Source organism: Sporobolomyces salmoneus (assembly GCF_050403485.1).
Source record: "Sporobolomyces salmoneus JCM6883 DNA, S_salmoneus_JCM6883_v1_ctg113, whole genome shotgun sequence".
NCBI classification, from domain to species: Eukaryota; Fungi; Basidiomycota; class Microbotryomycetes; order Sporidiobolales; family Sporidiobolaceae; genus Sporobolomyces; species Sporobolomyces salmoneus.
The window spans coordinates 1-24589 of NW_027481050.1; the positions used below are offsets into that span (position 1 = coordinate 1).

Here is a 24589-nt window from a genome sequence, read left to right on the forward strand (position 1 = left end):
ATCCTAATCTCCCGTCTCTTTCTCGACTCGCAGCTCTTCAAAAGTCCTCATCCTCCATCGAGGCTCAAGAAGAGTCGCTATCGCTTTCCCTGCAACACTCGATCTCGCTCTCTCTGCCGCTGCTGAACACTTCCCTTCTCTCAATCGACCCCTTCACTTGACTCGCAATGTCCCAGACCTCGGAGGAGATATCGAAGTCACACAGTCAGTTTGGACGACGGATTGGATTCAGGGTCGCGCCTTCTTGACCCTCGATGTTCACGAGAGCAAAGTCGGAATCAAGGCCGAGGTTGAAAAGAACGGAGGAGGAGGAGGAGGAGGAGTAAAACGAGAAAATGTCGAAAACTCTAATGAGGCGGAGCCGAAGAGAATCAAGCTGGAGAAGGACAAGGAGGATAAAGGCAAGGCTTCGGCTCGTATGTCGGCTCATCATGGAGCTGGAGGAGGAGGCGGAAATCGAAGACATACCCCGGTTCAACAGGAAGAACGGGTCGATTTCGATATGAAGAGAGAATTGGCAGTAAAGCTCGCTACTTTCGAAGGGGAACAGCTACAGGAAGCGCTTGATATCATTCGTCGTAGTCAACCTGACCTTCTCGGCGTGAGTCTCCAAGTCTCTCTTGCGTTTCTGTCGTGATCGATCACTGACTCGCATTTCTTTCTCGTTTAGGCCCCGGATCAAGGAATCGACCTCGATATCGACCAACTCAATCAAGGTACTCTCGTCCCTCTCTACCGCTACGTCTGTCCCCGAAGTCCGCAAGACCCGGGGACCGACGAATCAACCTGAAAAGCAAGGTAAACCCCAAATGACCCTTCGAAGCGCTTCAAGGGCACGAGTGCCCTCGCCTGCTTGCCCTTGCGACAACGACAGAACACTGCCTCGAAACTTGTCCGGGATCAGGACAGACGAATTTCTGAAACAGAGGAGGGATGTCCCAGATAGAGGAGGAGAGGAAGAATTTACAATTGTGAGGACAGGATTGCTTCGAAGCGGCGTTCAGTTCGCACAAGGTGAATCTGATCTGGCGAATCTTATTTATATCGACCTATCGCTGGTTTGTTGGTGGTGTCTTGTACTATCAGTCATCGTGAAGCGAGAAACGACGTCGTCTAGCCGGTCCGAGCGAGCTCGGCGCTCTCTTCCCGCGTAGCGCCGCAGGATATTCGCTGCCCTCTGTGCTGTGACCTTCCACAATCCCGAGGTGATAAGAGTTCCAATCCAGATCGAGCGAAAGACTGCGAAACTTCGACCATCTTCCTCACCTCTCTCTCATCTAATCCACGATTCTTCGCCTCTCCGCCTCGCGCACTTTCCGAATGGCTTCAACTACGGCTACGAACGCTCCTGCGCCTCACAACCCTGAACTAGTCGTGAGTCTCAATCTCCGAGGATGACTTCATCATCCGCGAATGTCCGTCCTCGATCGGAGATGCTACGAGGCAGCTCAGATAGAGACCTAAATAGTATAGAAAGGCTCTGGAGGGCAAGATCGGCGTCAGAGGGCGAGTGAGGGCGCACGATGACGAGTTGTTCACTGATCGATTCTCGTCTCTCCCTTCACGTCGCATTCGTTCACAGATCCGCAAACTCGATGAAGCAGTTACCATCTTCAGTGTACCATTCAAACGTATGGGTCTCGTCCCTTTCGGAGGTCGTTCCGTCAGTTTTCGCTTTCTCCTCCCTTTTCGCCCGGGCCTCTCGCAAGATCACTGACTACTTCGATTGATCAGACTGCGATCAAACTCAAGTCAGGAAACGTTTGGCTCGCGGCGTCCCATCCGCTCTGTCCTGACACTCTCAGCACGATCACCTCGCTCGGCCCCGTCAAGCATATCGTAATGTTTGACGCCGAGCATGGAATGTTCACCGAGTCTTACCACAAAGGTCAGTCAGGTTTGCCTTCCTCTACCTTGAGTGCGAGCGCTACCCCGATCTTTAGCAGCTGACGCTTTCGAGCCTCTATAGCATTTCCCGAAGCGAAACTCTACTTCCCTCCGAGTGCGACGAAGAAATGGAAGTCGAAAGGATTACTCTCTGAGACTTCGACAAACGTGTTCACCTACGGGGAGGGTAAAGGAGATCCGTTCGAAGTCGACACGAAAGGAGAGATCAAGTCTGCCCATTTCACGAAAGCTCATGTCAACGAAGACATCGCTTTCTACCACGCTCCTACGAAGACGATGATCGAAGCCGACCTATTGATGAACCTTCCACCTCATGAGCAAGTGAGTACACCTGTGCTGTCCGTGGAATAGACATCTTGGCTGATTCGTCGTCTCCTCTCCAGTATTCGAAAACGTCTCAACGTAGCTCGATCCCGTTCTTAGATCACGTCACCCCTGGAAGCGGAGTTCAGCAAAAGATGTTGTGGTACCTCATTTCGAAGAACAAGCAAGAAATGAGTCGCGCCGCGAAGGAGGTAGCGGGTTGGGACTTCGACCGCGTCATCCCTTGTCACGGAGACGTTATCGAACCAAACGGAAAGAAAGGTGAGTCTCAAGCTCTGCTAGACAGTACGCGTCGATAGGACTGACCTTAGTTCTTCTGTAGCTTGGCTCGACACCTACGCTCACTTTTTGTCGATGTAAAAGTCACTGTACATTTCGCAACTTCTTCGTTTCGTCCTCGACGCCGGTTCCCCTTTTCACCTTGTTCGTACAACAGTTCCGGTTATGTAAATAGTGTTGAGTTTACCCCCCGCTGTGGCCGAAAGACGCGCGATATCATCGGTTCGACCAATCTCGTTCGAGAGTCCCAGCTCAGAACGCACAAGGTGTCGTCGACTCTAACGTTCTCTAGTCTCCGAGACCCTTCAATATAGCTCTTCATACTATCTCTAAGCTTGTACGGCCTGTCACCGAAATCGGAAAGGAAAACTTTCGCACGGATCCGGAAAGTTGAACCAGCCCCTCCCTTGTCTCATCTTCCAATCTACTCTGTCCCATCTCCTCGATTTCGTATTCCTTCCTTCGTACATTCTCTGTTGTTCCGCCATTCATGTAAGTGAGACGTACTGTCTGCGACGAGGGAGCAGGTCAAAAACAGACGAAGATGAGCTTGTCAGTAGAACTCGTCCAACTTTATCCACATTCCTTCTACTACCTTTCATTACAGCGACACATCGCTCCACCCCAAGACTAATCTACACGGCAGAGCATCATGGTCAACTGTTGTGCGGGAACCGCGATCGCTTTCAGCTGGGCGTGAGTTTTGGCTTCATTTCGCGCACTCACTCGTATGATTGTACAGGAGCTAACATTGAACCACCCACCAGTGCCGTGCTTCTTCTGATCTTTGGTAACATCGCCCAGATCAACCCCAATTCAGTCCCTAGACACCTTCGCATCGTTATTATCGATACTTCCGGTCTCGCTGATGCTCTTTCAGCTTCTTCCGGAGGCGCACCTTCAAACTTCACCGACCTCTACAACTCTGGCACTCCTTACTTCACGAAGAACTTGACGAAGCCCGACACGATGGATTGAGAAAGATTTACGAGTACGGACTTTGGGTACGTTTCTCCCTACCGCAGCGCTTCGCGAGTCTCGTTGACATCTTACTGTCGGACTCTTCTGTAGAGCTACTGCTCGTCGAACGGTGGAGTCGGAGACGACCGATCTTACTGCGAAGATGCCACGATTCATCCGGCGTTCCAACCTGCGAAAGTTCTGATGGCCGACATCCCCGAAGACTACTCGAACGCTCTCAGCGAAACCCTTCCGGATAACGTCTTCACTGCTGACGGTTGTAGGTTTAATCTCTCGCTTCGTTACCCGAGCTCAAAAAGCTCATTCAGCGTTTCTGCGATTTCCAGACCTCGGACATTACACTCGAGCTGCAGCGTACCTCATCATGGTCGGATCCCTCGCGACGGCTCTAGCGGCCCTCTTCGCCCTCTTTGCCCGTCGATGCGCATTCTCACTCGCCACAATCTTCAGTATCATCGCTTTCCTCGGGCTCGCAATTGGATTGATCATCTACACGGTCATCTTCGAACGAGCTATTCAAGCCATCAGTGACGCTACTATCAGCGGTGTCAAGGTTGGAATCACCCTCACTTATGGAAACGCTCTCGTAAGTTTGTTCACCGTTCAGCTTCGTCGAAACCTGCTGATTCCTCTGTTATTCGTAGTGGATCCTATGGGCTGCCTGCGGATGCATGCTTCTCACCATTCCTTCGAATGCCTTGGCTTGTTGCCTCGGACGCAGCGACAAGTAGAAGCTGTCAATTTCCTCTCTTCTGTCCTAAACCTCGTCCCCGCTTTCTCGCTTGATACCCACTGTAGCCTAGTCTCGACTCCAGAAGCAGCTGCTTGCGCTTAAAGTCTCTTTCGCAATCGAAACTGTAGCCTTACTCCTGCAATGTTGCGAAAGAGGTGAGAAAGAGAAGGAATCGAAATGCAAGTGTGAAAGGGGAAACAACGACATGGCTGAAAGGGGAGGGCAGAGTCGGAAGCGGAAGAAGTACAGGCGTAGGGATTGAGAGAAGAAGAGAGGGAAAATAGACAGAAAGGGAAGAAACTAAACACCATCCAACCTCCTCCTCATGATAGCGTCCAAGCGTGCTTGTCTCGCCGCTTCCGGATCGTTCGGTGGAGGAGCAAGAGGCGGGGGACGATGAGCTTGTTGAAGGTTTGCGAATCTGGCTCGGCGATCTTGTTCTTCTCTTTCGGCATACGCATTCGCGAGAGCGACTCGTTGCTGCATGGCGAGAACTCGTTGCTGATTCTCGAGAATGATGTCGTTTTGTCGACGAAGAGCTTCGATCTGAGCGTTCTGGTGGGCGATAGCTCTTTCAGCCGCGTCTGGACGAGCTTGTTGAAGGGGAAGTTGCGCGGGATGGTTGTTGGCAGGAGGAAAGTGATTAATCCAGGGGTTGTTGTGCATCGGAGGTCCAAGAGGGAGAGGACGAGCGTTCCAGGGCGGTACGTATGCGGCCACGGCGGGATATCGAGGCGCTTGTCGATCGGGTTTGTCAGCCGCGAGCTTCTCGGCGTATTCTTGCGTCTTGGGATCAAGTTCTGCTTGAGCCTTCTTGCGAGCTTCTTCAACCTGTGCGCGAGAAATTATGAGCTCGAGACAGTGCAAAGAGCTTGGATCGACAGGACCACTCACCTCGTTGAAATGTCTAACGTCCGTATCATCCCAGAGGGGACATTTCGAGGAGTTTCCGTTCGGGGCGCCTGGCGCACTCTGATCGAAGTGAGAATAGTCTTTGACCTAGCGACGTTCAGAGAACGAGCGGTCAGCCTGTAGAGAAGCTACGAACGAGGCGAGAAGAGGATCTAACCACTGCTTGACAAATGTAACACGAGAGAGCGCCGCATTTCGAGCATGTAATCCTATCGAAGCGAACCGAGAATGGTTAGATCGATCAGTCGAGAACAGTGACAAGCAAGGTCGACGTACTTGTTACAAGCTTCTGACTTGATGTATTTGAGTTGACATTTCGGACACGATCGAATCATTGCTTCGGTCATCGCATCTGAAAGTTGTGAGCGAGCACGAATGGAGTCAGTGGATTGAGAACAATGCGAGCGAGGGTTGAAGGACGATGGGAAGTCAGCGATTCGGCTCACCTTCAACAGCGTGAACTCCACCCATTCGAGATTCTCGATCAGCTTCTTCGCAAGTGAGAGGTACATGTCCTTCCTATCAGCTCGTCACGTTCCGGCGTCAGTACGAACCGAAGCAGGACGAGAATGACAGGAGAGCCGTTCACCTTCTTGCATTTGCGACAAGAAACCTTCCCGCAGTCTTCCCTCAAACAAGTGAACAGGCGTTCGTTCTCGTTCTCGATGTACACAGCGAAAGGACAGAACCTAGACCCACAGGCAGAGTCAGCTTAAGAGGGCGCTGAAAGAGGGAGGAGAGGCGACGCACGGGCACTTCTCGAATCCCTCAACACCTTCGAAAGCCATCTCCAGTTCTTTGTCGGCTTGAAGTCGTTCCAAAGTAGCTCGCATCTTCTCGGGCATCCATGTTTCGTGGTCCTTCGACGAGAACAATGCATCGCAGTCGGTCATGCAAGGAAGAGTCTAGGCGTGCGAGGAATGAAGAGTCAGCGAACGGAACCCCCAAGTTGGTGCTCGAAAGAACGCTCACATAGTGTTGATCCCCGATACGATGTGAAGCATTGCTGATCGCGCAGTCTCTGCAGAAACGATGACCTTTCTCGCATGGAACTGTCCGAAGCTTCGATCGTCAGTTCTCGTCCGTTCGGCGGAACAAGCGGAAGGACTTACCAGTATTCTCGAGAGCGTACTGGTCGAAACAGCACTGACATTCTTCGGCTTTCCCTTTCTTCTTCGCCTTTTCGTCCAACTTGGCTCTTCGTTCTTGTTCGGCTTGGGTCTCTTTCTCAAGTTTGAGCTTGATCTTCTTTTCTTTCCTTTGAGCGAGGAGCTTGTTCTTGATCCATTCCATCTCCTTCTCCAATCCTTCGTCTTTCTCTTCTACCTCGACTGCCTCTCCTCCACCAGCTCCATCGTTTTCGCCTTCTTCTCGTGGAACCCATTTCGTGATCTTCTTCGTAGGTTTACGGCGGTTCTTCAGAAGCTGAGCGTTAAACTCCCCAGCTTTCGAACGAGTATAGAGCGAAAGATAGGCGGGGGCAAAGTAGGAGGACGCTATCTCTGGCGAGAGGAAAGTCGACTTGATGAGAGTCGTCGGGAGAAGGGCGAAATCGGTATAAAGTTGGTCCAATCTGTAGATTACGACGGATGTATCAGTCTAAGCTAAGAAACTCGGAATGAGTGCGAGCGGAGGAGGGGTAATAACTCACGCGAGTCGTTTGTAGAGTGCGCTTTTTTCACCTTCGCTTCTCTTCCTCGCTTTGACATCTCCCCAATCGACGTCCTTCTCCTTCTCGGCTTCTTTCTCCACCGGGACCTTCGGGTACCCACCCGGAATGCTCAAGAGGTGATCCATGACCTTGTCGAGATCGTTCCCGAATTGAGGAGAAGCGAGCAATTCTCCAGCGTGCGAAGGGAGGAGATCGGGCAGGAGCTGGAGGAGCTGTACGAGAGGTGAGGGAGGTGGTTCAGGGGTAGGAGCTTTGGCAACTTGCGGTTGTTGACGTTCGGCCGTGATGTCGACTTCCGCTGGAGTCGAGATTCGACGTTCTTTCCCTTTCCCTTTCCCTCCGGCTGGGCTGCTTGAAGCGGCCTCGACGATCACAACATCTTCATCGTCATCCGAGATGACAAGATCTGCTTCTCTAGATCTGGCTTTGCCTTTGCCCTTTCCGCTTCCGTTTCCTCCGGTTTCCGCTGAAATCTTTCTCTTCTTCGCCGAATCTCCGGCTCGTTCGTCCGCTCTGACCACCTCGAGGTCTTCGTCGTCGTCTTCGGGTCGGAAGAGAGCTTTCCCTTTCCCTTTCCCTTTCCTGTCCGCACCATTCGCAGCTCCTCTACCTTGGCTCGATCCGGGTTCTTCTTCGTCGATTTTGCGTTTCGTTCCGGCAGTCGAAGGAGTTTGCTGCTGAAGAAGCGCAGGAGCAGGATTTATAACTTCTTCCATCTTCAGGATAGCTCCTGTTCAGCGTGCAATGGCTGTATGAGATGCGAAATCCGGCGGAGAAAGGGAGGAGAGAGGAAGCAAGTGACTCACCTTGAACTCGATCCTGTTCAGACGCACCCTTCCAATTGTCTTTCGCGCTGAGATCCCACGCTCTCAATCCATCTCGTCTCGTACACAAAGGGAAGATTTCTCGAAGTTGATCGAAATACTAACGTGAAGATAGAGCTCTCCGGTCAGCGATGTTCGGGTTCTCGATCGATCAGATGAGGCTCAAAGGATGAACTCACGTATCGAGGAGGCGCAGCGAGCTCTTCCGAGTCTGATTCAGAGTCCGGATCCTCTGTTTGATGAAGGGGGCCTGGAGGAGGTGGAACGTCTGCCGCGCCTGGAGGACGCCACGGTAGCATAGTTGAATGTGCCGTCTATGAGCTCTGGCTGTGCGAATGCGTGAGAGTGGTCGCGAGATGTCGAGGAGAGGGTCGGAAGTTGAAGGACTACTCCGAGGTTCATGCATACAGCGTTTCGCATTCCTTTCTGGAGAAGGCGCTACGGACAAGAAGACAGGGTCAATGCCACTCGATAGCCAAACAGACTAAAAGTTTTATAAAGCAGAGACGACCTAAATTTCGCAAAAACGCCACGAGCTCTCTTTTGAGTTCTCGCCTGTCGACGCAAGATAGAACATCCACACCAAAGACAGACACAAAGATACTGATAGCAAGAAACGTCTCGCACCCAATACGAGGTAGAAACCAATCAAGCTCAAGCTCAGCTTGAACGTCCAATTTTTATCCCTCCTTCCTCCCTCAACGCCTTCCTCTCATACTCGGTCGAGTCTTGCTCTTTCCAGTTCTCCCTTCGTCCTCTGCCACAACCTCTTTTCGCCTCTTCTCCACCCTGTCCGTTTCACCATCGTCCGTTCTCATCCTCTTGCCAAGCCTGAATCCATCAGGTTCCGTGTTCGCCATCTCTCCCACGCAGCCTTGAGACAAAGCGTCTTCAGTGATGTTGTCATTCGTCGAAACTCGAGATTCCGAAGACTGTTGATCTGGCGAAACAGGAGTTGCATTCTCGAACCAAGTCGCCTGATCATTCGCTTGCATCGACGGATCGGACAGGGTAGAGGTGGCCAGACGAGGTGAGGGAGAAGTGTTGGTGGGTCTTTCGAGAATGTCGGATAAAGTAGGTGAGATTCGCGGAAGTTGCGGACGAGCTTGAGGTCGTTGATCTTTCTCGCCTGCATTGTCCTCCTCCTCCTCCTCCTCGTCGAGAACGCCGAGCGATACCGACGCCAGATACTGAGCTTCCACAGGAAGACTAGGTTTCGTTTGAATCCTTGAGGCGACGACTTGAAGAGACCCTCGAGCTCTCTTCAATCCATTCTCCAACACTTCGAGAAAGTCAATCACCTTGCTTCTCCTCCTCCTGAGACTGTCGAGTTCCGCGTTCGTCAACAAGCGGTTCGTACTTTCCTCCTCCTCCCGATTCGATGCGACGATCTGACCTCGATTGCGAAGGAGCTGCAAGAGAAGACGGTCGCCCTCTTCTTGCACGATTTGTCGATCCCAACAAGCTTGAAGGAAGAGAGCCGTACGCGAGCGATTGTGCGGAGAGAGAAGCCAGGTAACGATGTTGGATGCGAAGAGCGGAAAGAGGAGCACCTCCAGGCGATGTCGTTCAGCGAGTTTGCGAGCTGCTTCGAGAGGTAGCCAGACTCCTTTCAAGCATGAGGTTCCTCTTCGCACGACGTGACGTTGCATCTCCGACTAGAGAAGTCGATGTTGGTCAAAGAGGGGAGTCTCGCAGAGTAAACCTGGGTAAGGCGACTCACCTTGAGACAGACGTCTTTTTGTTCTCGTGACAATCCCGCAGCGTTCAACAGCTTCGTGCAGTTGATCCAGTTGTTGTCTATACGCCATCGATCGTCAGCTCGAACGCCAGACCACATGAATTAGAATTAGCGACTTTACCGATTCTTCGCGCAACTACATGGCCATTGACTTCGATCGACACGACAACCGCGAGCTGGTCCTCCCACAGAGTTGGATGCACCGTTGAAGGTTTGGTCTCTTGCGGTCGGCTTCTCAATTGACCGTTAAGGAGGACGTCCTTCGACTCGGAGGAAACACGACGTGCTTGGGCTAGAGCGGGTCGAGGGTTGAGAGCTGTCGAGCGATCTGGAAGGTTTGGACCTTGATTGGGTACGGTCGAAACTGAAGAGTATCGACGCTGTCTCGTATATCGTTCTTCGTTGATCGGTCGATAGATCGTTCGCGAAACGATCGCTGGGTCCGGTTGACATGAAAGGAGACGGGATTGGCTGTTGACGACGACCTCTACGACCGGCCGATATACAGTCGGAAGAGCTATACGCGGATCAGCGGAACCGGGCCTTGAAGAAGACATGTTGGAGCGAGTTTTCGAACGAATCGAGCCCGATTGATCCAGTCCTCCTCCTCCTCCTTCTCCTCCTCTCGGACGTTCGCCCAGGGGCGTCGAGGCACTCCCCTTGAGCGGGGAAAACCATTCCAGTTCGGACGGTGGTCGAGAGTGAAGAGCGAAGGGGGCAGAAAAGCTGGATTGGGGAGGGACTGAAGAAGAGGGAGCAGAGGGCGCTGGAAGGTTGAGGTCAGGGAAAGATGGTACACGTGATCGTGATTGCGGCAAAGAATAAACCGAAGGTATACGTGGTGTGGAAGCGATTGAGCGGAGGAAGTTTGGCGAGGAGGTTTGGGAAACATCTTCGGTCGTTGGCGATGGCGGGTCTTCGATCGTTGTACGAGCCGAAGATGAAGGAATGACAGTTCGGATCCCGTTTGCCGGTATCATCTCACGACGACGGCGGGGAGAGCCGTTTCCAGGTCGCTGCGATTGAGGTCGAGGAAGGGCTTTGAGGACCTCCCTCAGCGGTAAGAGTTTGGCGGAAGTGTCCTTGTCGAGAGTGAGAGTGGTAGTGGCTGGTGCAGGTCGTCGTGGAGTCGGGATAGTATCGGTCATCGAATGGTGAGGACGCGATCTGTGACGAAACGAGATGAGGAACGAGCGCGAATCGATCGGAGCCAACAAGGGATCCACTGTCAGCGTGCGGCTCTGACGAACAGAGAGAGGGAAAGACAACTCACTTCGTCAAAGTGCCATCGAAGATCCTGCTTCGAGGAGCGCACAATTGAAAGAGAAGAGCAAGAGAAAAGGCGCCTTTGCGTCGTCGGTCGAGAACCTTCCCCTTCCACTCGCGGAGTCCCGATGGAGAAGAAGAGAAGATGCGCACGGTGACTGTTCGAGCGTAGGGTCGAGCTGAATGAAGAGAGGCGCGAGAGTTGACAAGGTCCACGGATCTTCCGTTCCATCCATCGGTTCGACACGGAAACAAGCCCTGTACATCTGAGGTTCCTTCGTTGAGACTTCTCCCACCAGCACCTGCGCTTGTTCATGGTCACCGGTAGTGCACGAGGCGACAGAAGGAGGTCCGTCCGACAAGCTCTCCTGTCTCGGGGCCCGAGGGTTGTACGTCGTGTGACAGAGTTTTGCAACGTGGGCTCGATGGTGAGAGAATACAACAAGAGAACGAAGATTTGGACAACCCAAAACGAAAACGACGTACCGCAGACAGAAGGAGAAGAGAAAGGGAAAAGAAAGGGAGGAACGATTGAACTACTTCACGACTGACTCACGAACGGATGGACTAGACGGAATGAGCGACGGCTATGGAGACGGACTGACTGCGAATAGCATTGAGGGAGAACGAAGATGAAGGCGAAGGTGAAGGTTGAAAGAGCGGGATCCGATTATTCGCTAGTGAGCCAAGCTCCTCCCCGTTTGACATCTGAGCAAGAAAAAGAGCCTCGTGAGCCATAGTAGGTTGATGATACCGAAATGCTAGTGAACAACTTACATTTGTCCAGCAAGAGGCCAACATCTTTCATGACGAATCGACAAACGACGGTGCCGAAGAATTCGCTTGCTCGTCTCAGTTGACGCTCGAGACGGTGTCTTTCGGACACGGGTAGGAGAGCATAAGCCGAGCCTTCAGGTTGTGCTGTCGAGGAGGCAGAATTCAAGAGGAGGAGAGCGAGGTGATGGTCTGAACTCCCGAGCAGAAACGAATCAGTCGAGGTTCTTCCCAAAACCAAGCAATGAAAAGTGGTGCAACTCACCGATACACTGTGACTGTCGGAATAGTCGAGCGATAGTTTCGACGTAATGAGCTTGCGAATCAGTACTGTAACGAGACAAAAACAGCGTCAACACTTCGATCTCGATTGCGACGGCGTTCAATGAAAGGATGGACTGACCTGACTCCGTTCGCGTTCGTTACTCGATCGAACCCTCTCTGGAATTTCGAGCTCCAACTCGCGAATTGACCTCCAGTACTGCTTCCTTTCCTCCCATCTTTCCCGCTTCCACTCCCGCCTCCACCTCCCACGTCTTTCCCACTCACACCAGCACCGAGTCCTCCAAACTCCTTATCGTTGAACGCAGAGCTGCCGATTCCGCCTCCAGTAGGATTGATCAATCCTCCTCCGAGTTTCTTCGCCAAAGTGTTTTGAACTCCCTCGACGACCCCTTCGAAGTTCTCTAATTCTCGCATGAATCGACTCGCCTCGTCAATACACCAACGTTCTCCGCCTGATCCACTGTTTCGAGCGGTGTTCGCGAGTGCCGGGGATAAGAGGGATTGACCGACTTGAGATAATTGAGCGAGGGAAGATAGAACGATCTCCATCATTCGTACTTTCGTCTCGAGCGAGACTAGTTTTGAACCTGGAATCGACCAGATTTGAGAGGGAACATAGAGCTTCTCCGACAAGTATCCTCCTCCTCCTTGATTCGCAGGAGTCGGAGCGAGCGAAATGACCGAGGAACGACTTGCCGGAGGGGAAGAAGAGGAAGGCATAGTCGCGAGAACAAGTCGCATGAGGTGGAAAGGTCTTCGAACGGGAGGGATCGAGAGAACCGTATCTCTTGAACTCGCGGAAGATCGAGTCGGAGGTGTAGGAATGCCTCCGAAGGTCGAGTGAGGCGTCGCTGAGGGGTGCTGAGAGAGACTCGTCGCGGCAGTAGAAGGGACTGGGGGAGGGAGAGATCGATCAGAGTAGCGTCCTGAAGCGGACGAGCCGACTGAAGAGGAAGAATTCGATCGTCCGAGGGTCGAAGGGAATGGGGGCGCGTTCAAAGATGTCGGAGTCGGAACAGAAGGTTTTCGACTTGTGCTCAAAGTTGTCGTCGAAGAAATCGAAAGGGAGGGAGCGTGATGTCGGTTCGAATTCGAAGAAGTCGTCGAAGGGTTCTGCGAAAGAAGAGGAGGAACCGGAGGCGAAGTCGGTGCCGGTGTAGCATTCAAATCCGAGATCCAAGAGGTACCCGCAGCGTTGATCGGGATCTTCGGTCGTTTCTGATTCGGTTGACTGAGAGCTCTCAACCTGCCCGGTAGACTTCCGAACCCTCCTCCTCCTCCGCCACCGCTCGAGCTCGTTCGATTTCCCATTTCGTCGTAACCTGGCGAGGGTCCTTGAGAAGAACGATAAGACTCTTGACTCGGAGCTCTAACGACGATCGTCGCTTCGAGGTGTTCTTGGTGTTGACCTGATCCTCCTCCTTCGCCCGGTACCGGAGTCGTCAAACCTCCCGCCAACCTCCTCTGACTACCCGTTCCATCTTCCGGAGTCGCGGTGACCGACCTCGCGTAATTCCCGATCGAGAAACTCGAATTCGTCGAATGATGTGAACCTGCCGATAAAGAGGGTACCATTCCACTCGAGTAGAGTTGCTGTTGTTGTCCTTGACCGCCTTGAGAAGCGAGAGAAGCGGATCTCGCAGGTCGAAGTATAGAGGAAGGGTTCGATCCTTCAGAAGACATGGTTCTTCTCATCGACATTGACACGGAAGACATCGTCCCTCCTCCAATTCCTCCTCCTCCGACAGAAGAGAACGAATTGGTAGGTTGTCGAGCGGATTGAAGAGTGTAAACGGCCGAAGCTGAAGAACCTCTTCTCATCGGTGAAGAATGAGTGCTCGACATGGGATGAGCGACTGGTCCATTCGATGTCGTCGTCGGGAAGGACGGCGGTCGAGGTGAACCATTTTCGTCTGACTGCAGAGGATCTCGATCGACGACGGGTAAGTTCAATACTTCGCCCGCTTCTTCCTCCTCCTCCTCTCTGGGCCAATCATGACCGAATTCTATAGCTGTAACCGGGACAGGTTCATCTGATCCATCCCCTGAATCGGCACTACCACTGTCTTCACTCACTCGATTAACGGTCGGAATTGGCGGAGGTGGATGATCTGGAGGTGGAGGAGGAAGAGAAGTTGTCGGAGGGGGTGCAGGCGCAGATGTACGAGACGGATTTGTTGTCGGGATCGTGGGAGTGCTGTTCCCGGAGAGGGGAAGAGCTTTCGCCGTCGCATCGGAAGCTGTGCTGAGTGGCCGAGATTGAGAGGTCGATGGGCCGAGATAAGACGAATAAGGTGTATCGAGGGGAGTAGCGCGATTCTGGAGAGAATTCGAAGGGGAGATGACAGGGAGTTGAGCTATTCGAGGGATTCCATTGAGGGAAGAAGCTGAAGGCGCTGAAGGGGAGATTGGAGAAGAAGTGAGATCCGACGATAGCATTGCCTGACCGACGTGAGCGAGTGAAGGGGATGTCGGTCGAGAAGCCGAAGTCGAGGAAGAGGAGGAAGGAGTCGAGCGGTGAGTTGGTTGGCGAGGTTGAGATTGCAATTCCGTCGAAGATCTTCTCCGGTGAAACCTCATCGAAGCCGCTGTCGGACTTGGTGGATTGCCGTTCGCTTGAGATGTCAATCTGTTTGGATTCGAGCTCGAATTTGGTAAGACTGCTGCGGCGACGGTCGGAGAAACTGAACTAGCTAATGAAGGGTTCATCGCCAACAGCATCTTGATTCGATCTTCATATGTGTCGTGCTGTAAAGAGTCGCTCATGTGAGCAAGGCAAGAGAGAGCTAATGAAAGGAGAACGACGTACGATCACTCGCAATCTTCTCGCTTCATCCGCTTTCGCTTTCTCCTTCTTCTCCCACCTAATCTTTCGCTTCTCCCACTCCTCCACTGTTTCGTTCTCCCTCCTCGCGAGGTTCGACGAGCCACTCGAGAGGATCGACATTGAACTTCCGGTACTCCCTTTCCTCTCCATTTCGATACCTCCCACCCCTTTCGACTCTACCCTAGCCATAACTTCTTTCAACAGTCTCACTGATTGCGAGTAGGCGGAAATGGCGGCTGGGAAGTTGTTCGCCGAGTCCAACAAGACGGCCGATTGCGCTCGTTGAAGTGCGATCGTCAAGACTGATTTCGACGAGGTAGAAGTCGAGCTTGAGGACGAGGTAGGATTCGACGGAGGTAGTCTCGAGGAAGAAGGTACGGCGGTCGAAGTCGTACTCGCAGAGTCTCGTACTTGACGTTCCCTATCTTTTCTCGCCCTCCTTTCGTCCCTCGTTTCTTCCCTCGTGTGACCATGAATCGGATCAATCACGAGTTTACGGTTGACTGATCCTCCACCGGAAGAAGAGGGAGTGTTGGGAGTAGAACTGGTCGAAGGAGGGGAACGCGTTGAACTTGTTGTGTTGGATGTCGATCCTTGCCCTCCCGCTCGACTAGGGTCTCGAGGACTTGTCGGGTTGTTCGATATTGCATATGGGTGATTCATCGTCGTGACTATCAGAGTCTAGGAGTCGGAGAGGGGGAGAGAGATCAAGACGGGGAACTTGAGTGACGAGTTGAGACGAAGGAGAAGGCAGGAGGGAGAGGGAGGCGATGGGCGGCTAGCTTATATCTACTTGAGCATTCCCTTCCTTGTCGATGTCGTGTATGTGTCGATTTCGGTCGTATAGAGTTGGTGAGCGGAAGAAAGGAGTTCAACTCGCTTCCGGCTGCTCTCTCTGACTGAATCCATTTTCTTCCTTTCATCCGACTCGCTCCTAATGGACCCAGTACAAGATCTATCGCACCTGCAATGGCGGGCACCCGAATACCTCTTGTCCCTTCCGACGGGTCAACTCTCCTCAAACGAATTCGCGATGGACTACTTCACCCTGTCCCCCTTCTTTGACAAGCACTCGAACAACAATCAACTGAGAATGCAACTCATGTTCTCACGAGGCGGTATCCAGGGAGTGAACGAGCAAGAGGAACTCAAGTGAATCCAAACCCTCTCGATTTCTTCCCCTCTCAAGCGCGGGACTAATCGCTCGAGTGGTATGAAGACGCTTCGTGGGTGTAGAATACGTCATCAGTGAACGAGATTCGAAACCTCCAAACTTGTTCATCATTCACAAACGGAATCGAACGTCTCCAACGACCAGTTCAGTCAACTTTTCCCTTCCCTTCCGCCGTGGTGCTTGAGCTCACATAGATTTGTTCCCGTACGATCAGCAACGATCATCTCGGTATACCACATCCTCAACGCGAATGTCTATCAAGCTCCCACAGTTTATACAGTTCTGAACGAACGAATCGTAGGGTTTCTCTCCTATCCACTCAGCCCCATGATGTTGTTACTAACCTACGTCGCCCTCTCTCCAGCTGACCTCACTTCACGCCCTCGAAAGCTCTATGACCGACCTAATCCAACTCAAACCTCAATGGACTCCCGAAACCCTCTATCACTGGAACATAGCCCCTCCTCCTTCTTCATTGACCACCACGAACGCGCTCAAGTCCAGTCTCGACGCCGACCAATCTTCTACAATGGAGGAGGAAGTTGTCGATACTCAAAGAGTAGAGGATGGAGAGGATGAAGAGGGAAGGGAACAGAAGAAACGGAAATTGGAAGAAGGACAGAGGGAGGAAAGGAAACCGGACGAGTTTAATCCGTTGTTGTTCAAGGCGCTACAAGGGCTGGGGAGAAAATTACAGGCGGAACAGGTTTGAACGGACCAGGGGCTGGGATCATCCGGACGAAAAGCAGATTCAGGCGACGGGAACGAGCCGGGGGGGGTTGGGTCTGCTGTGAGTTCTGCCTGTTGGCTCTTTACTTGTACACGTAAAAGTAACTGATGTGTAGATGCTTCCCTGCAGCTCGCAGCGCGCGATCAACATCATCAGCGAAACAAAAGGCGATAGGCTACTCGAAGTGAACTAAGTTGCAGCGGAACCCTTCTCGTCCACCCGACCACGCCGCGGAGTCCCTCAAATGGATCGTCATCAATGAAAAAGTCAAGAAAACCGTGACTGGGATGTATCGGATCGAGGCGAGCTCAGAAGATTATTTCATTCGAAAACCAAGGCTGGAGGAGGGCGACGAAAGGAAACAAGATCGCAAGGCAGGCATGGGCTCGCGATTATCATCGAGATGGATGGAAGGATGGTACGGAGGTCTTGTGGACCATGTAGAGGATGACCGACAGAAGAAATACGATTTCGCGGAGGAATGGATTCAAAAACCTGCGCTGCGCTCCGTTCTGTCCTTTGCGAGAGGGTTAGAATGTACCGGGCGTCGCGAACAAGTTTATCTCCGGAAGGGTGGTGGTATCAGAGACGTGATGATGCGGTGGACATCGTTCGAGAGCAACTGCGCGAAAAGCAAAACCTCGATTTTTCGGTCGTTCCTCTTCATTGTGTGTGCGCCATATCCGTCATGTCGATGCGACCTTGAAGTCTGCTGGACCAGCTTACGAGGAACAGAAAAAGCAGCTGCGCGAAAAGTCACGAGACGACTCAAATTTCCAAAATTCATTCGGCTCGCGATCTTTGGCCATTCTTCTCCGTTCTCGCGCACCACTCGTTCTCTCGACCAGCAGCAGAGTTGTCGTAGCCGGCTCCATCCGCCCTTCCTCTTCTTCTCCTCCCGCGCGTTCCGTCGGATTATTCTTTCCTTCTCCTCATCCTTTTCGCTTCCGACTCGGCAATGGCATCAACAAGCAACAATTCGAGTAGTCCTCTGATCAAGAAGCCTAAATCGTATCCCTTTTGGCTAGGAGGTGAGTAACCCCATTCGGATTCATCTGCTGTTTTTTCTCTGGTTCCTGCTGACCCGAGCAACTGATCTTTACGTTTGCGCAAACAGGCGCGGCGGCTAGTTGGGCTGCAGTATGTACTCGTAAGCTCTGCCTACAGACCTTCTCGTTGACGGAAGTAGAGCACAAGCTAAACTTACCTCTCGTTGAATGATTCCGGTTCACTTCAGACCCTCTCGATTTGGCCAAAGTGTGAGTCAACAACCTACTATCAATGGATCGAGCGAGCGACTTGCGGTCGAATGGAATTGACGCTCGAACTTGTTCGAATTTTACTCTTCTTCGGTTGAATGAAACCCTTTCTTTTCTCTACAGACGAATGCAAACGGGAAAGAACAGTGGGATGTTACATACTTTGACAAGTAGTATCAAGAAGGACGGTACGTCTCCGGACTTGGACCCGCTACTTTCCGGCTGCGAACAAGAATCGCACGATTTTGTACTTCTGCTCAACTCACTCTCGACTATTCACCATGTCTCTAGGTCTTCGACGAGGAGCTTACGCCGGACTTTCCGCATCGATCCTTCGTCAAATGACCTACTCGTTAACCCGTTTCGGAATTTACGACGAATTGAAGAAACGTCTCACTCTTCCCGGAGAAGCGACTCTTCCCGCCTGGAAGATGGCGTTGGCTGCGAGTGTCGCTGGAGGAATTGGAGGGATTGCGGGAAACCCGGCGGACGTCGTTTTGGTCAGAATGACGGCAGACGCGGCGAAACCTGCTGAACAAAGGTTGGGGTACAAGCACTGGTGAGTTCATACGCTGCCTCTTGATAGATACTGTTCCCACTCCGTGTGATTGAGCGGAGGGACAGACTTGAAAGGGAAGATTCGCTAACCGTTTTGCGTTTTGCTCCTTCACTCGAATTTTGCAGCTTTGACGGTGTTTTCCGTATCGTGCGGGAAGAAGGCGCCGCTTCTCTGTTCCGAGGAGCTGGACCTAATGTCGCTCGAGCGATTCTAATGAACGCTTCGCAACTCGCAACGTGAGTATTATATTCCTTTTCTGGGGCGAGTTTGTCTCGTGCTGATTCGTTCTTACATGACGCTCGATTCAGATATGATGTGTTCAAGAACGCGATCTTGTCCTTTGACCTGATGAAGGATGGTCTCGGACTGCATTTCACCTCTTCTTTCCTTGCGGTAAGCTCGAGAAAACTCTTTGGACTGACGCAGGGTCTAACAACGAGCCTCAATTGAACGTCAGGGTACTGTCGCAACAACAATATGCGCACCTTTCGACGTCATCAAGTCTCGGGTAAGCCTTCAATTCCCCTCCCTCCTTTTGAATCCTTCTGCTCGAGCGCAAGCTAATTGCGACATGGGATGATAGATAATGAACGCTTCTTCCTCTGCTTCGGTCTCTTCCGTCATCTCCAACTCGTTCAAGAACGAAGGAATGACTTGGTTGTTCCGAGGTTGGACTCCCGCATGGATTCGTCTCAGTCCGAATACTATCATTATCTTGTGCGTGACCCTGTCCCGTCTGCTCTCTTCTCATACGTCGCCGATGAGGAGCTGACGAGGCAATGAGATGAACGAGTAGTATGACTCTGGAACAAATGAAGAAAGGAATTGACTACCTTCGAGCTTGAAAACCGACCACACTGAGTCGCCTCCCCTAATCTTCAACTTCGACTCATACTATCACCATCCTTTCGCATCCCTCATTCTGTATACAGTCGACCCAACCCATCGTATCTATAATCTCGATATCATTTTTCCCATCCTCCATCTCTGCCCGCTTTTCATCATCGTCAGCTCCTCACAGCATCGCATCTTCTCATCTTCTTTTTCATTTCTTTCTTTCTCATTTCTCAACCTCGCACGATAGACTTCAATGGAACACCCAAAATAGACTTTCTATTCGATTATCTCGGATTCTCAGGTTCGATCATCCCTCCGTCACACCGAGTGGCTGAAGGTCGCGCAGGCTGCGCTGCCACTCCGTTCCGTCTGTTGTGTGAAAACAGCGAATCACGATCAGACCACCTCTCTGCATTCAGCGAACCGGGATGAGGGGCAAACAGAAAACGATAAATTATTGGACATTTTCGAGGATGTGACGTCTACTTCGAGCTACTTTAGAGACCAGAATAGATAAGGCATTTACGATAGGTACCGACCGTGGGGCGGATCGATTTCGGAAACGACTGCTCGACCGTATCGACGTGACTCAAGCTCGATGATCTCCTTCGAGTATCTTTCCTCGGCGCCCTGGAACGGTGGACCTCGTTTGCGAGCACGTTGGGAGCCACAGAGGTTTTCTTCCAGTGCGAAGCGGCGACGAGGTCTTGTTGTGCGGTTCTCCCGTGAGCCTTGAGTTCCTTCATGGATCTTTGACCAGTTTCGAGACAGTTCTTGAAGATCTTTTCCTATATAGTTTCCGAGCGGTCAGCAGGTAAAAGCCTGTTGAGGAGAGCAATGGGCACTCACGCAAGACTTGATATCCTCGCGGGAGAAAGACGTGACGAGCTCGGTCACTCCATGCTCGCGTTCCGCTTTGATCTGCTCGACTGTATAAGGGAAAGCGTGGTGAACAATGAGCAACAACTCGACTCTAGCGGAAGATTTGTCACATACAGGTTGTGGCTATTGACGAAACAGACAAGCAACGATTTAGCTACGCAAGACCCGGAAACGATACGAAACGAGGAGCACTCACAATACTCGTTGAGCTCTTTCTCCTGTCACAGAGATAGCCGTCAGCGTCCTACATATCCCACAGCATCTGCAATCGAGGAAGAACGTACCGTCTCTTCAACTTTCGAAATGAGGCGAGCGGATTGATCCATCCGTCTTCGAGTTGGCACGTGCATAGAGCTCTTCAGCATCCGTGATACGGCGGACTAGTCGTACCTTGATCTTCTCAAGGTGGGCGAGTTCCCGATCGAGTCGCGCGATTTCTTCTTGTATTTCTGCTTTCCTGTGCTCCCTGTTGTCCCAAACTGGCGCGACTACCGGCATAGCAGAGAGCTCTGACTGGAGACGTTCGAGAGCATGATGGTGTGAGGCTACACTTGGACGCAAAGAAATGAATCAGCGTACGACGTAAAAAGCGAAGAACGAAAACGAACCGATCGCGGTATTGGCGTCCTTCAATCGGAGAAAGGCGGAACAACAGAGCTGGTTCGCTTCATTGAACGCAACTACATCCTTGACGCCTGTCGATAGCGGGCGAGCAAGTCAGCTTCCGACACAGCTCAAGTCAAACTTTACCGATTGTTTCAGCCTCATTGACGTACCTTTGACATCTGTTCGTTACTTCCGTTAGCACAGATACGTCGATCTCGTCCAGAATCAAGGCTGCAGGAACTTACAGTTCGATTCCACTTTCTGCAGAGCTTCGACGAAAGACGCCCCATTGTGCGCGCCTCCCGGTAAACGAACGTATTGCGTGTGCGAGGCGGTGTGAGGAAGCGTTCGGGACATCAGCCTGGGAGAAACGGATCAAGAAGGGGCGCAGGCGGGTTGGAGAAACGGTTGGCTGAAGAACAAACGCCTCCGTCAGACTTTTTCGTGGACAAAGGCCCAAGAAAAAAATGCCGCTTTGGCCATCGGTAAGCTCGACCCTTGTTCAGCCCTGGATGCAAGTGCTCCGGGACACCTCCGCGGTCAGGGGAGGAATCAGGAGATGTCTGTGCTCACTCTCCTGAATGGAAGGCAAGGGAAGGTCAGCGTGCTCACCGTGCGATGCAGGGACAGGGAACGATCAACTTACGAAACCAAGCGACGACACGAGTCCCAAGGGATGTAGCGCCAGAGCAAGGAGAGAAAGGCAATGTGAGATCCTTAGATGGAGCCGAAGGTAAGAGACTGAAGTAGGGAGAGCACTGCTTTGTATTGCGTCTTTTGAGGACTCAGTAGGCCAAGAGGTAAGGAGAAAGAGGGAAAAAAAGAAGGGTGGATCACCTTTTTCTCGTTTCGAACGAGCGAGGAGGGATCGGGGAACTAAGGCAAGAATACACAGAAACGACAAAGGGAATCCTCCAAGAGTAAGAGAGTCGAAGGAGTGAACGATACAACGAAGGAACAAAGAACGAAAAAAACGAAAAGGCGATGGTACAAACGAAAAGAAGTCAAGGCAAACAAACGTGATATGGACAACAAACGAGTGAAGGGAAACGACGAGGGTGCTGTTGCAGCGTGGTAAAGAGGGAAGGTGACCGGTGTGGTCGTGCGAGGTTAAAGAGAGAGAGATTTGGAATCGGAGAAGCGGTATCGCAGAGGTCTGGGCGACGTCGACGGGAATGAGGTATGGATGTCTAATTGCGTCGTAGGTCGTCGTTGCTGAGGTCGAGTTCGATTTCGAAAGTCCCAACGGTGGCGTACTTTGCCCATTTGAGACTGTCGGCCCTTTTCCTCATCAACTTCTTTGCCATGCTGTCCTTCTTTCCCGGTCCCGAGTTCAACCCGAGTGCCTTCTCACGTTCTCTGTCCGCTTTCGTCTTTGGTCGAGCGAGACCCGAAGGGAGAGGAGTGAAGGCAGATTCGCGAGCTTCTTCTTTTTCCTCGTCATTTTGTTCCTCCTCCTCCTCAGTTCGTTGTTCTTGCCTCATCGTGGGTACCGTCATTCCACTGACGGAACGTTTCGGCGAAGAGATGCGGGTTGGGTAGGAGGAAGTGGAAGGAATCGGAGGAGGCAAAGTGGGGAGACGTTCGGGAGAGGAAGAGGGAGACGATGAAGATTCCTCGTCAGACGATGAAGCGCCGCGACGAGCTAGGCGTTGATCAGATCCGTAACTTCCTTGCATCGAGGAGGTGGTTGAGCGGCTGTAAGAGTGAGGGTCACGCGAGAAGGATGAAGTTGGCTGAAATTGTTGTTGAGAGAGGAATTCGAGGCTCGATCCGCCGTTCGAAGCTACAGCAAGTGGGTAGATGGTAAGCTACATGCTCAAATAGACCAACGAGGGCGTTCGGCTCACCTAGGGAAGGCATCGGGAGAAGAGAGAGCCTGGTTGGGGAAACTTTTCGAACTGAGGCGTTGAGTTTTCGACGAGTCGTTGAGCGAGTCAGCTGATGAGTGTTCTGAGGGAGTTTGTTTGTGTAGTGTTGTAGTCTCTAGCGGTTCGTTGGTGTAAAGGCGTTTAGAGTAGTTGGAGCTGAGGAAAGAGTTGAAAGAGAGCTCTCCGCTTCCCCAGCTTTTCGAAAATCGCTTTCGCTTGTTCGTCGGGACGCGCTCCACTTCGTGTACGCTGCAGTGTTGCGCCGTAGAGCTGTTCAACCGGTGCAAGCGAGACCCATACTCGTAGCGAGCCAAAAAACAACGGAGACGTCATCGACGAAACCCAAGGTCACGTTTTTCTCGTTTCGCAAACTCGGCCTCAGCTCGTCTCAGTTCTGCACTCCATCAGCCTTCAGGATGACAGTGATCTCTCTCACGAGACAAACGAATCTCTCCCACTCTTGGCAAAGTTGCGAATTTCGTTCACGGAGCCGGTCAAAAGTTCAAGTGTTCTTCTGGTTCTCGCAGCGCCCAAGGTTTCGTGTTATCGTGATTGGATCGCGCTGTCAAGATGAAACTGCGAGAGGGAAGTATCTTGGGTCAGCAGAGTTGACTGGCCCAAGCGAAGGGTGCGCTTCTTGAAGCTTGCGAGACGAGCTCAAAAGCGAAGGAGAGAGATTCGGTCGTTCCTTGTGCCGCGTTCTGATACCCAGCTCTCGTCGAGAGGCGAAAGGGTTGACGTGTACAAACAAGAAAGAAAGGGTACTGTATTACTTCCGATCATCGCTCGAAGCCAACTCGAAAAGAACTTCGTCTTTGCAACTCCGACTTTGTCCTCCTCTCTTCTGTCCGAGTGTTCGATCCTTCGTCGTTACGTAATCGTAGATCAGAGGGGTCGGGGAAGAGGAGGAGGCGAGACAAGGTCGTAACAGAGGCGAGAACTCGAGGTTTAAACAAGAAAGGTGAAATCAGATTCACGAGTGAAGGGGGTGCTACTTTGTCGCGTTTGTAGAGCTTGGCGATTATCGGGTCGTGATACTTCTAGTGTAGGAGACTGTGACGGAGCTATCACTCTGTGGCGAGACTAAACGAGAGAAGGAAAGGTCAGTCAACTTTTTCTAAGACTTGCGGGAGATGAAGTCCTGGAGACTGACCTGTCCTGAACGCTGAGATCTAAGACGACGACTCTGTGACTACCGGTGGAGGGTAAGGGTCGGTCGGAAGAGGCTTGAGGATCAATGAGATTTCGTCGCGGTATTGTGGCAACTGTTTGCCCGTGCGAAGATGTCGCTCCCAGTCATGCTGCATACGAGGGTGAACGAAAGTTCCGATCGCTACAGAGATAAAGATGCTGACTGGCGAGTCTAGAGTACCTAATTGATCGAGGTCGACCAATTCTCCGGCCTTTTCGTCGGTGAGTCTGATTCCGTCGTGCAGCAATCTCAGATCAGTTCGACATTTGTCCGGTTCGACTCCAAAGCGAACAGCCAGTACGACGAGTAGATTTCTCATCCTGAAGTGCTGGACGACGTTGATGAGGAGGTCGGGAATCTCTCGAGACTGGAACTGCAATCGTAGAATCACTCGATCCGGTGCCACCATCGCAGGAGTGAGGGACTGAGGAGGAGCAATATCTCGATGCAGTGTTGAGGCGGCAGGAGGAAAAGGTGATTGTCGGCGTGGCGCGGAGTTCTGAGCGTTGATCTGGGGTTCTGGTTGTTCATGTTGGGCGTTTGGTTGCTCCTTCTCCTCGACTCGAGCCTCTACCTTCACCTCTTGCTTGAATCTTTTCACCTTGTTCGACGCTTCATCGGAATCTTCGATAGTTTCTCGTTTTCCTCCCCCTTTCTTGTCGAAATCGTTCTTGGTCTCGACTTTGCTCCCGTGCACGTCGAGGGTCAAGAACGTGTGACCTTGAATCCAATCGGTTGACCAAACTGACTGAGTTACTTCGATATCTCAGCAGAGTTAGGGGACGTTTCGAGTTAAGTGAAGAGGTCGATTGAGAGAAGGAAAGTGTTCAGCAGCGGCAGAGAGGGCGTGGTCGAGAGTAGCGGGGAAGGCGACGGCGACTCTTCTTGAGCCTCGATGGAGGATGAGGACTTTCGACGAGCTGCGAGTCGAGAGAGAGACGGGAGATTAGGAG

General features: G+C 52.1%; 11 protein-coding genes across 11 annotated transcripts; 5 read left to right on the forward strand and 6 right to left on the reverse strand.

The window, feature by feature from the left end:
* Nucleotides 1-176: 176 nt before the first annotated feature.
* JCM6883_001442 (BET domain-containing protein) lies at nt 177-790 on the forward strand (the record flags this gene model as incomplete). Its single annotated transcript, XM_076635552.1, has 2 exons — nt 177-601; nt 671-790. Coding segments are annotated over 2 exons (545 nt in total), but the record flags the coding sequence as incomplete, so codon positions are not given.
* A 530-nt stretch (nt 791-1320) lies between these two features.
* JCM6883_001443 (uncharacterized protein) lies at nt 1321-2592 on the forward strand (the record flags this gene model as incomplete). The annotated part of the gene is made up of 6 exons (XM_076635553.1): nt 1321-1374; nt 1583-1663; nt 1735-1888; nt 1970-2229; nt 2292-2493; nt 2555-2592. The coding sequence occupies 6 exons, from the start codon at nt 1321-1323 to the stop codon at nt 2590-2592; spliced, it is 789 nt and encodes a 262-aa protein (XP_076484456.1).
* A 571-nt stretch (nt 2593-3163) lies between these two features.
* Nucleotides 3164-4223, forward strand: JCM6883_001444 (uncharacterized protein; the record flags this gene model as incomplete). Its single annotated transcript, XM_076635554.1, has 6 exons — nt 3164-3207; nt 3279-3301; nt 3472-3515; nt 3583-3751; nt 3819-4078; nt 4137-4223. 6 exons carry the CDS (start codon nt 3164-3166, stop codon nt 4221-4223), a joined length of 627 nt encoding a protein of 208 aa, XP_076484457.1.
* A 302-nt stretch (nt 4224-4525) lies between these two features.
* Nucleotides 4526-7932, reverse strand: JCM6883_001445 (E3 ubiquitin-protein ligase RNF216; the record flags this gene model as incomplete). The annotated part of the gene is made up of 12 exons (XM_076635555.1): nt 4526-5056; nt 5120-5224; nt 5295-5346; nt 5414-5489; nt 5584-5656; nt 5727-5826; nt 5888-6042; nt 6110-6189; nt 6250-6710; nt 6789-7539; nt 7616-7733; nt 7813-7932. The coding sequence occupies 12 exons, from the start codon at nt 7930-7932 to the stop codon at nt 4526-4528; spliced, it is 2622 nt and encodes an 873-aa protein (XP_076484458.1).
* Nucleotides 7933-8331: 399 nt separating this feature from the next.
* On the reverse strand, nt 8332-10522 carry JCM6883_001446 (KilA-N domain-containing protein; the record flags this gene model as incomplete). The annotated part of the gene is made up of 3 exons (XM_076635556.1): nt 8332-9291; nt 9357-9433; nt 9496-10522. 3 exons carry the CDS (start codon nt 10520-10522, stop codon nt 8332-8334), a joined length of 2064 nt encoding a protein of 687 aa, XP_076484459.1.
* A 788-nt stretch (nt 10523-11310) lies between these two features.
* JCM6883_001447 (uncharacterized protein) lies at nt 11311-15189 on the reverse strand (the record flags this gene model as incomplete). The annotated part of the gene is made up of 5 exons (XM_076635557.1): nt 11311-11348; nt 11418-11606; nt 11680-11744; nt 11818-14447; nt 14509-15189. The coding sequence occupies 5 exons, from the start codon at nt 15187-15189 to the stop codon at nt 11311-11313; spliced, it is 3603 nt and encodes a 1200-aa protein (XP_076484460.1).
* Nucleotides 15190-15463: 274 nt separating this feature from the next.
* On the forward strand, nt 15464-16412 carry MED6 (mediator complex subunit MED6; the record flags this gene model as incomplete). Its single annotated transcript, XM_076635558.1, has 4 exons — nt 15464-15678; nt 15746-15843; nt 15915-15997; nt 16065-16412. 4 exons carry the CDS (start codon nt 15464-15466, stop codon nt 16410-16412), a joined length of 744 nt encoding a protein of 247 aa, XP_076484461.1.
* A 976-nt stretch (nt 16413-17388) lies between these two features.
* Nucleotides 17389-19093, forward strand: DIC1 (Dic1p; the record flags this gene model as incomplete). Its single annotated transcript, XM_076635559.1, has 10 exons — nt 17389-17461; nt 17548-17580; nt 17668-17689; nt 17813-17877; nt 17981-18248; nt 18374-18484; nt 18557-18641; nt 18706-18756; nt 18832-18965; nt 19045-19093. The coding sequence occupies 10 exons, from the start codon at nt 17389-17391 to the stop codon at nt 19091-19093; spliced, it is 891 nt and encodes a 296-aa protein (XP_076484462.1).
* Nucleotides 19094-19582: 489 nt separating this feature from the next.
* Nucleotides 19583-20930, reverse strand: JCM6883_001450 (uncharacterized protein; the record flags this gene model as incomplete). The annotated part of the gene is made up of 8 exons (XM_076635560.1): nt 19583-19873; nt 19935-20014; nt 20082-20090; nt 20164-20185; nt 20358-20512; nt 20576-20662; nt 20744-20752; nt 20819-20930. 8 exons carry the CDS (start codon nt 20928-20930, stop codon nt 19583-19585), a joined length of 765 nt encoding a protein of 254 aa, XP_076484463.1.
* An 833-nt stretch (nt 20931-21763) lies between these two features.
* Nucleotides 21764-22436, reverse strand: JCM6883_001451 (uncharacterized protein; the record flags this gene model as incomplete). The annotated part of the gene is made up of 2 exons (XM_076635561.1): nt 21764-22359; nt 22424-22436. 2 exons carry the CDS (start codon nt 22434-22436, stop codon nt 21764-21766), a joined length of 609 nt encoding a protein of 202 aa, XP_076484464.1.
* A 1180-nt stretch (nt 22437-23616) lies between these two features.
* On the reverse strand, nt 23617-24045 carry JCM6883_001452 (uncharacterized protein; the record flags this gene model as incomplete). The annotated part of the gene is made up of 1 exon (XM_076635562.1): nt 23617-24045. One exon carries the CDS (start codon nt 24043-24045, stop codon nt 23617-23619), a length of 429 nt encoding a protein of 142 aa, XP_076484465.1.
* Nucleotides 24046-24589: the final 544 nt, after the last annotated feature.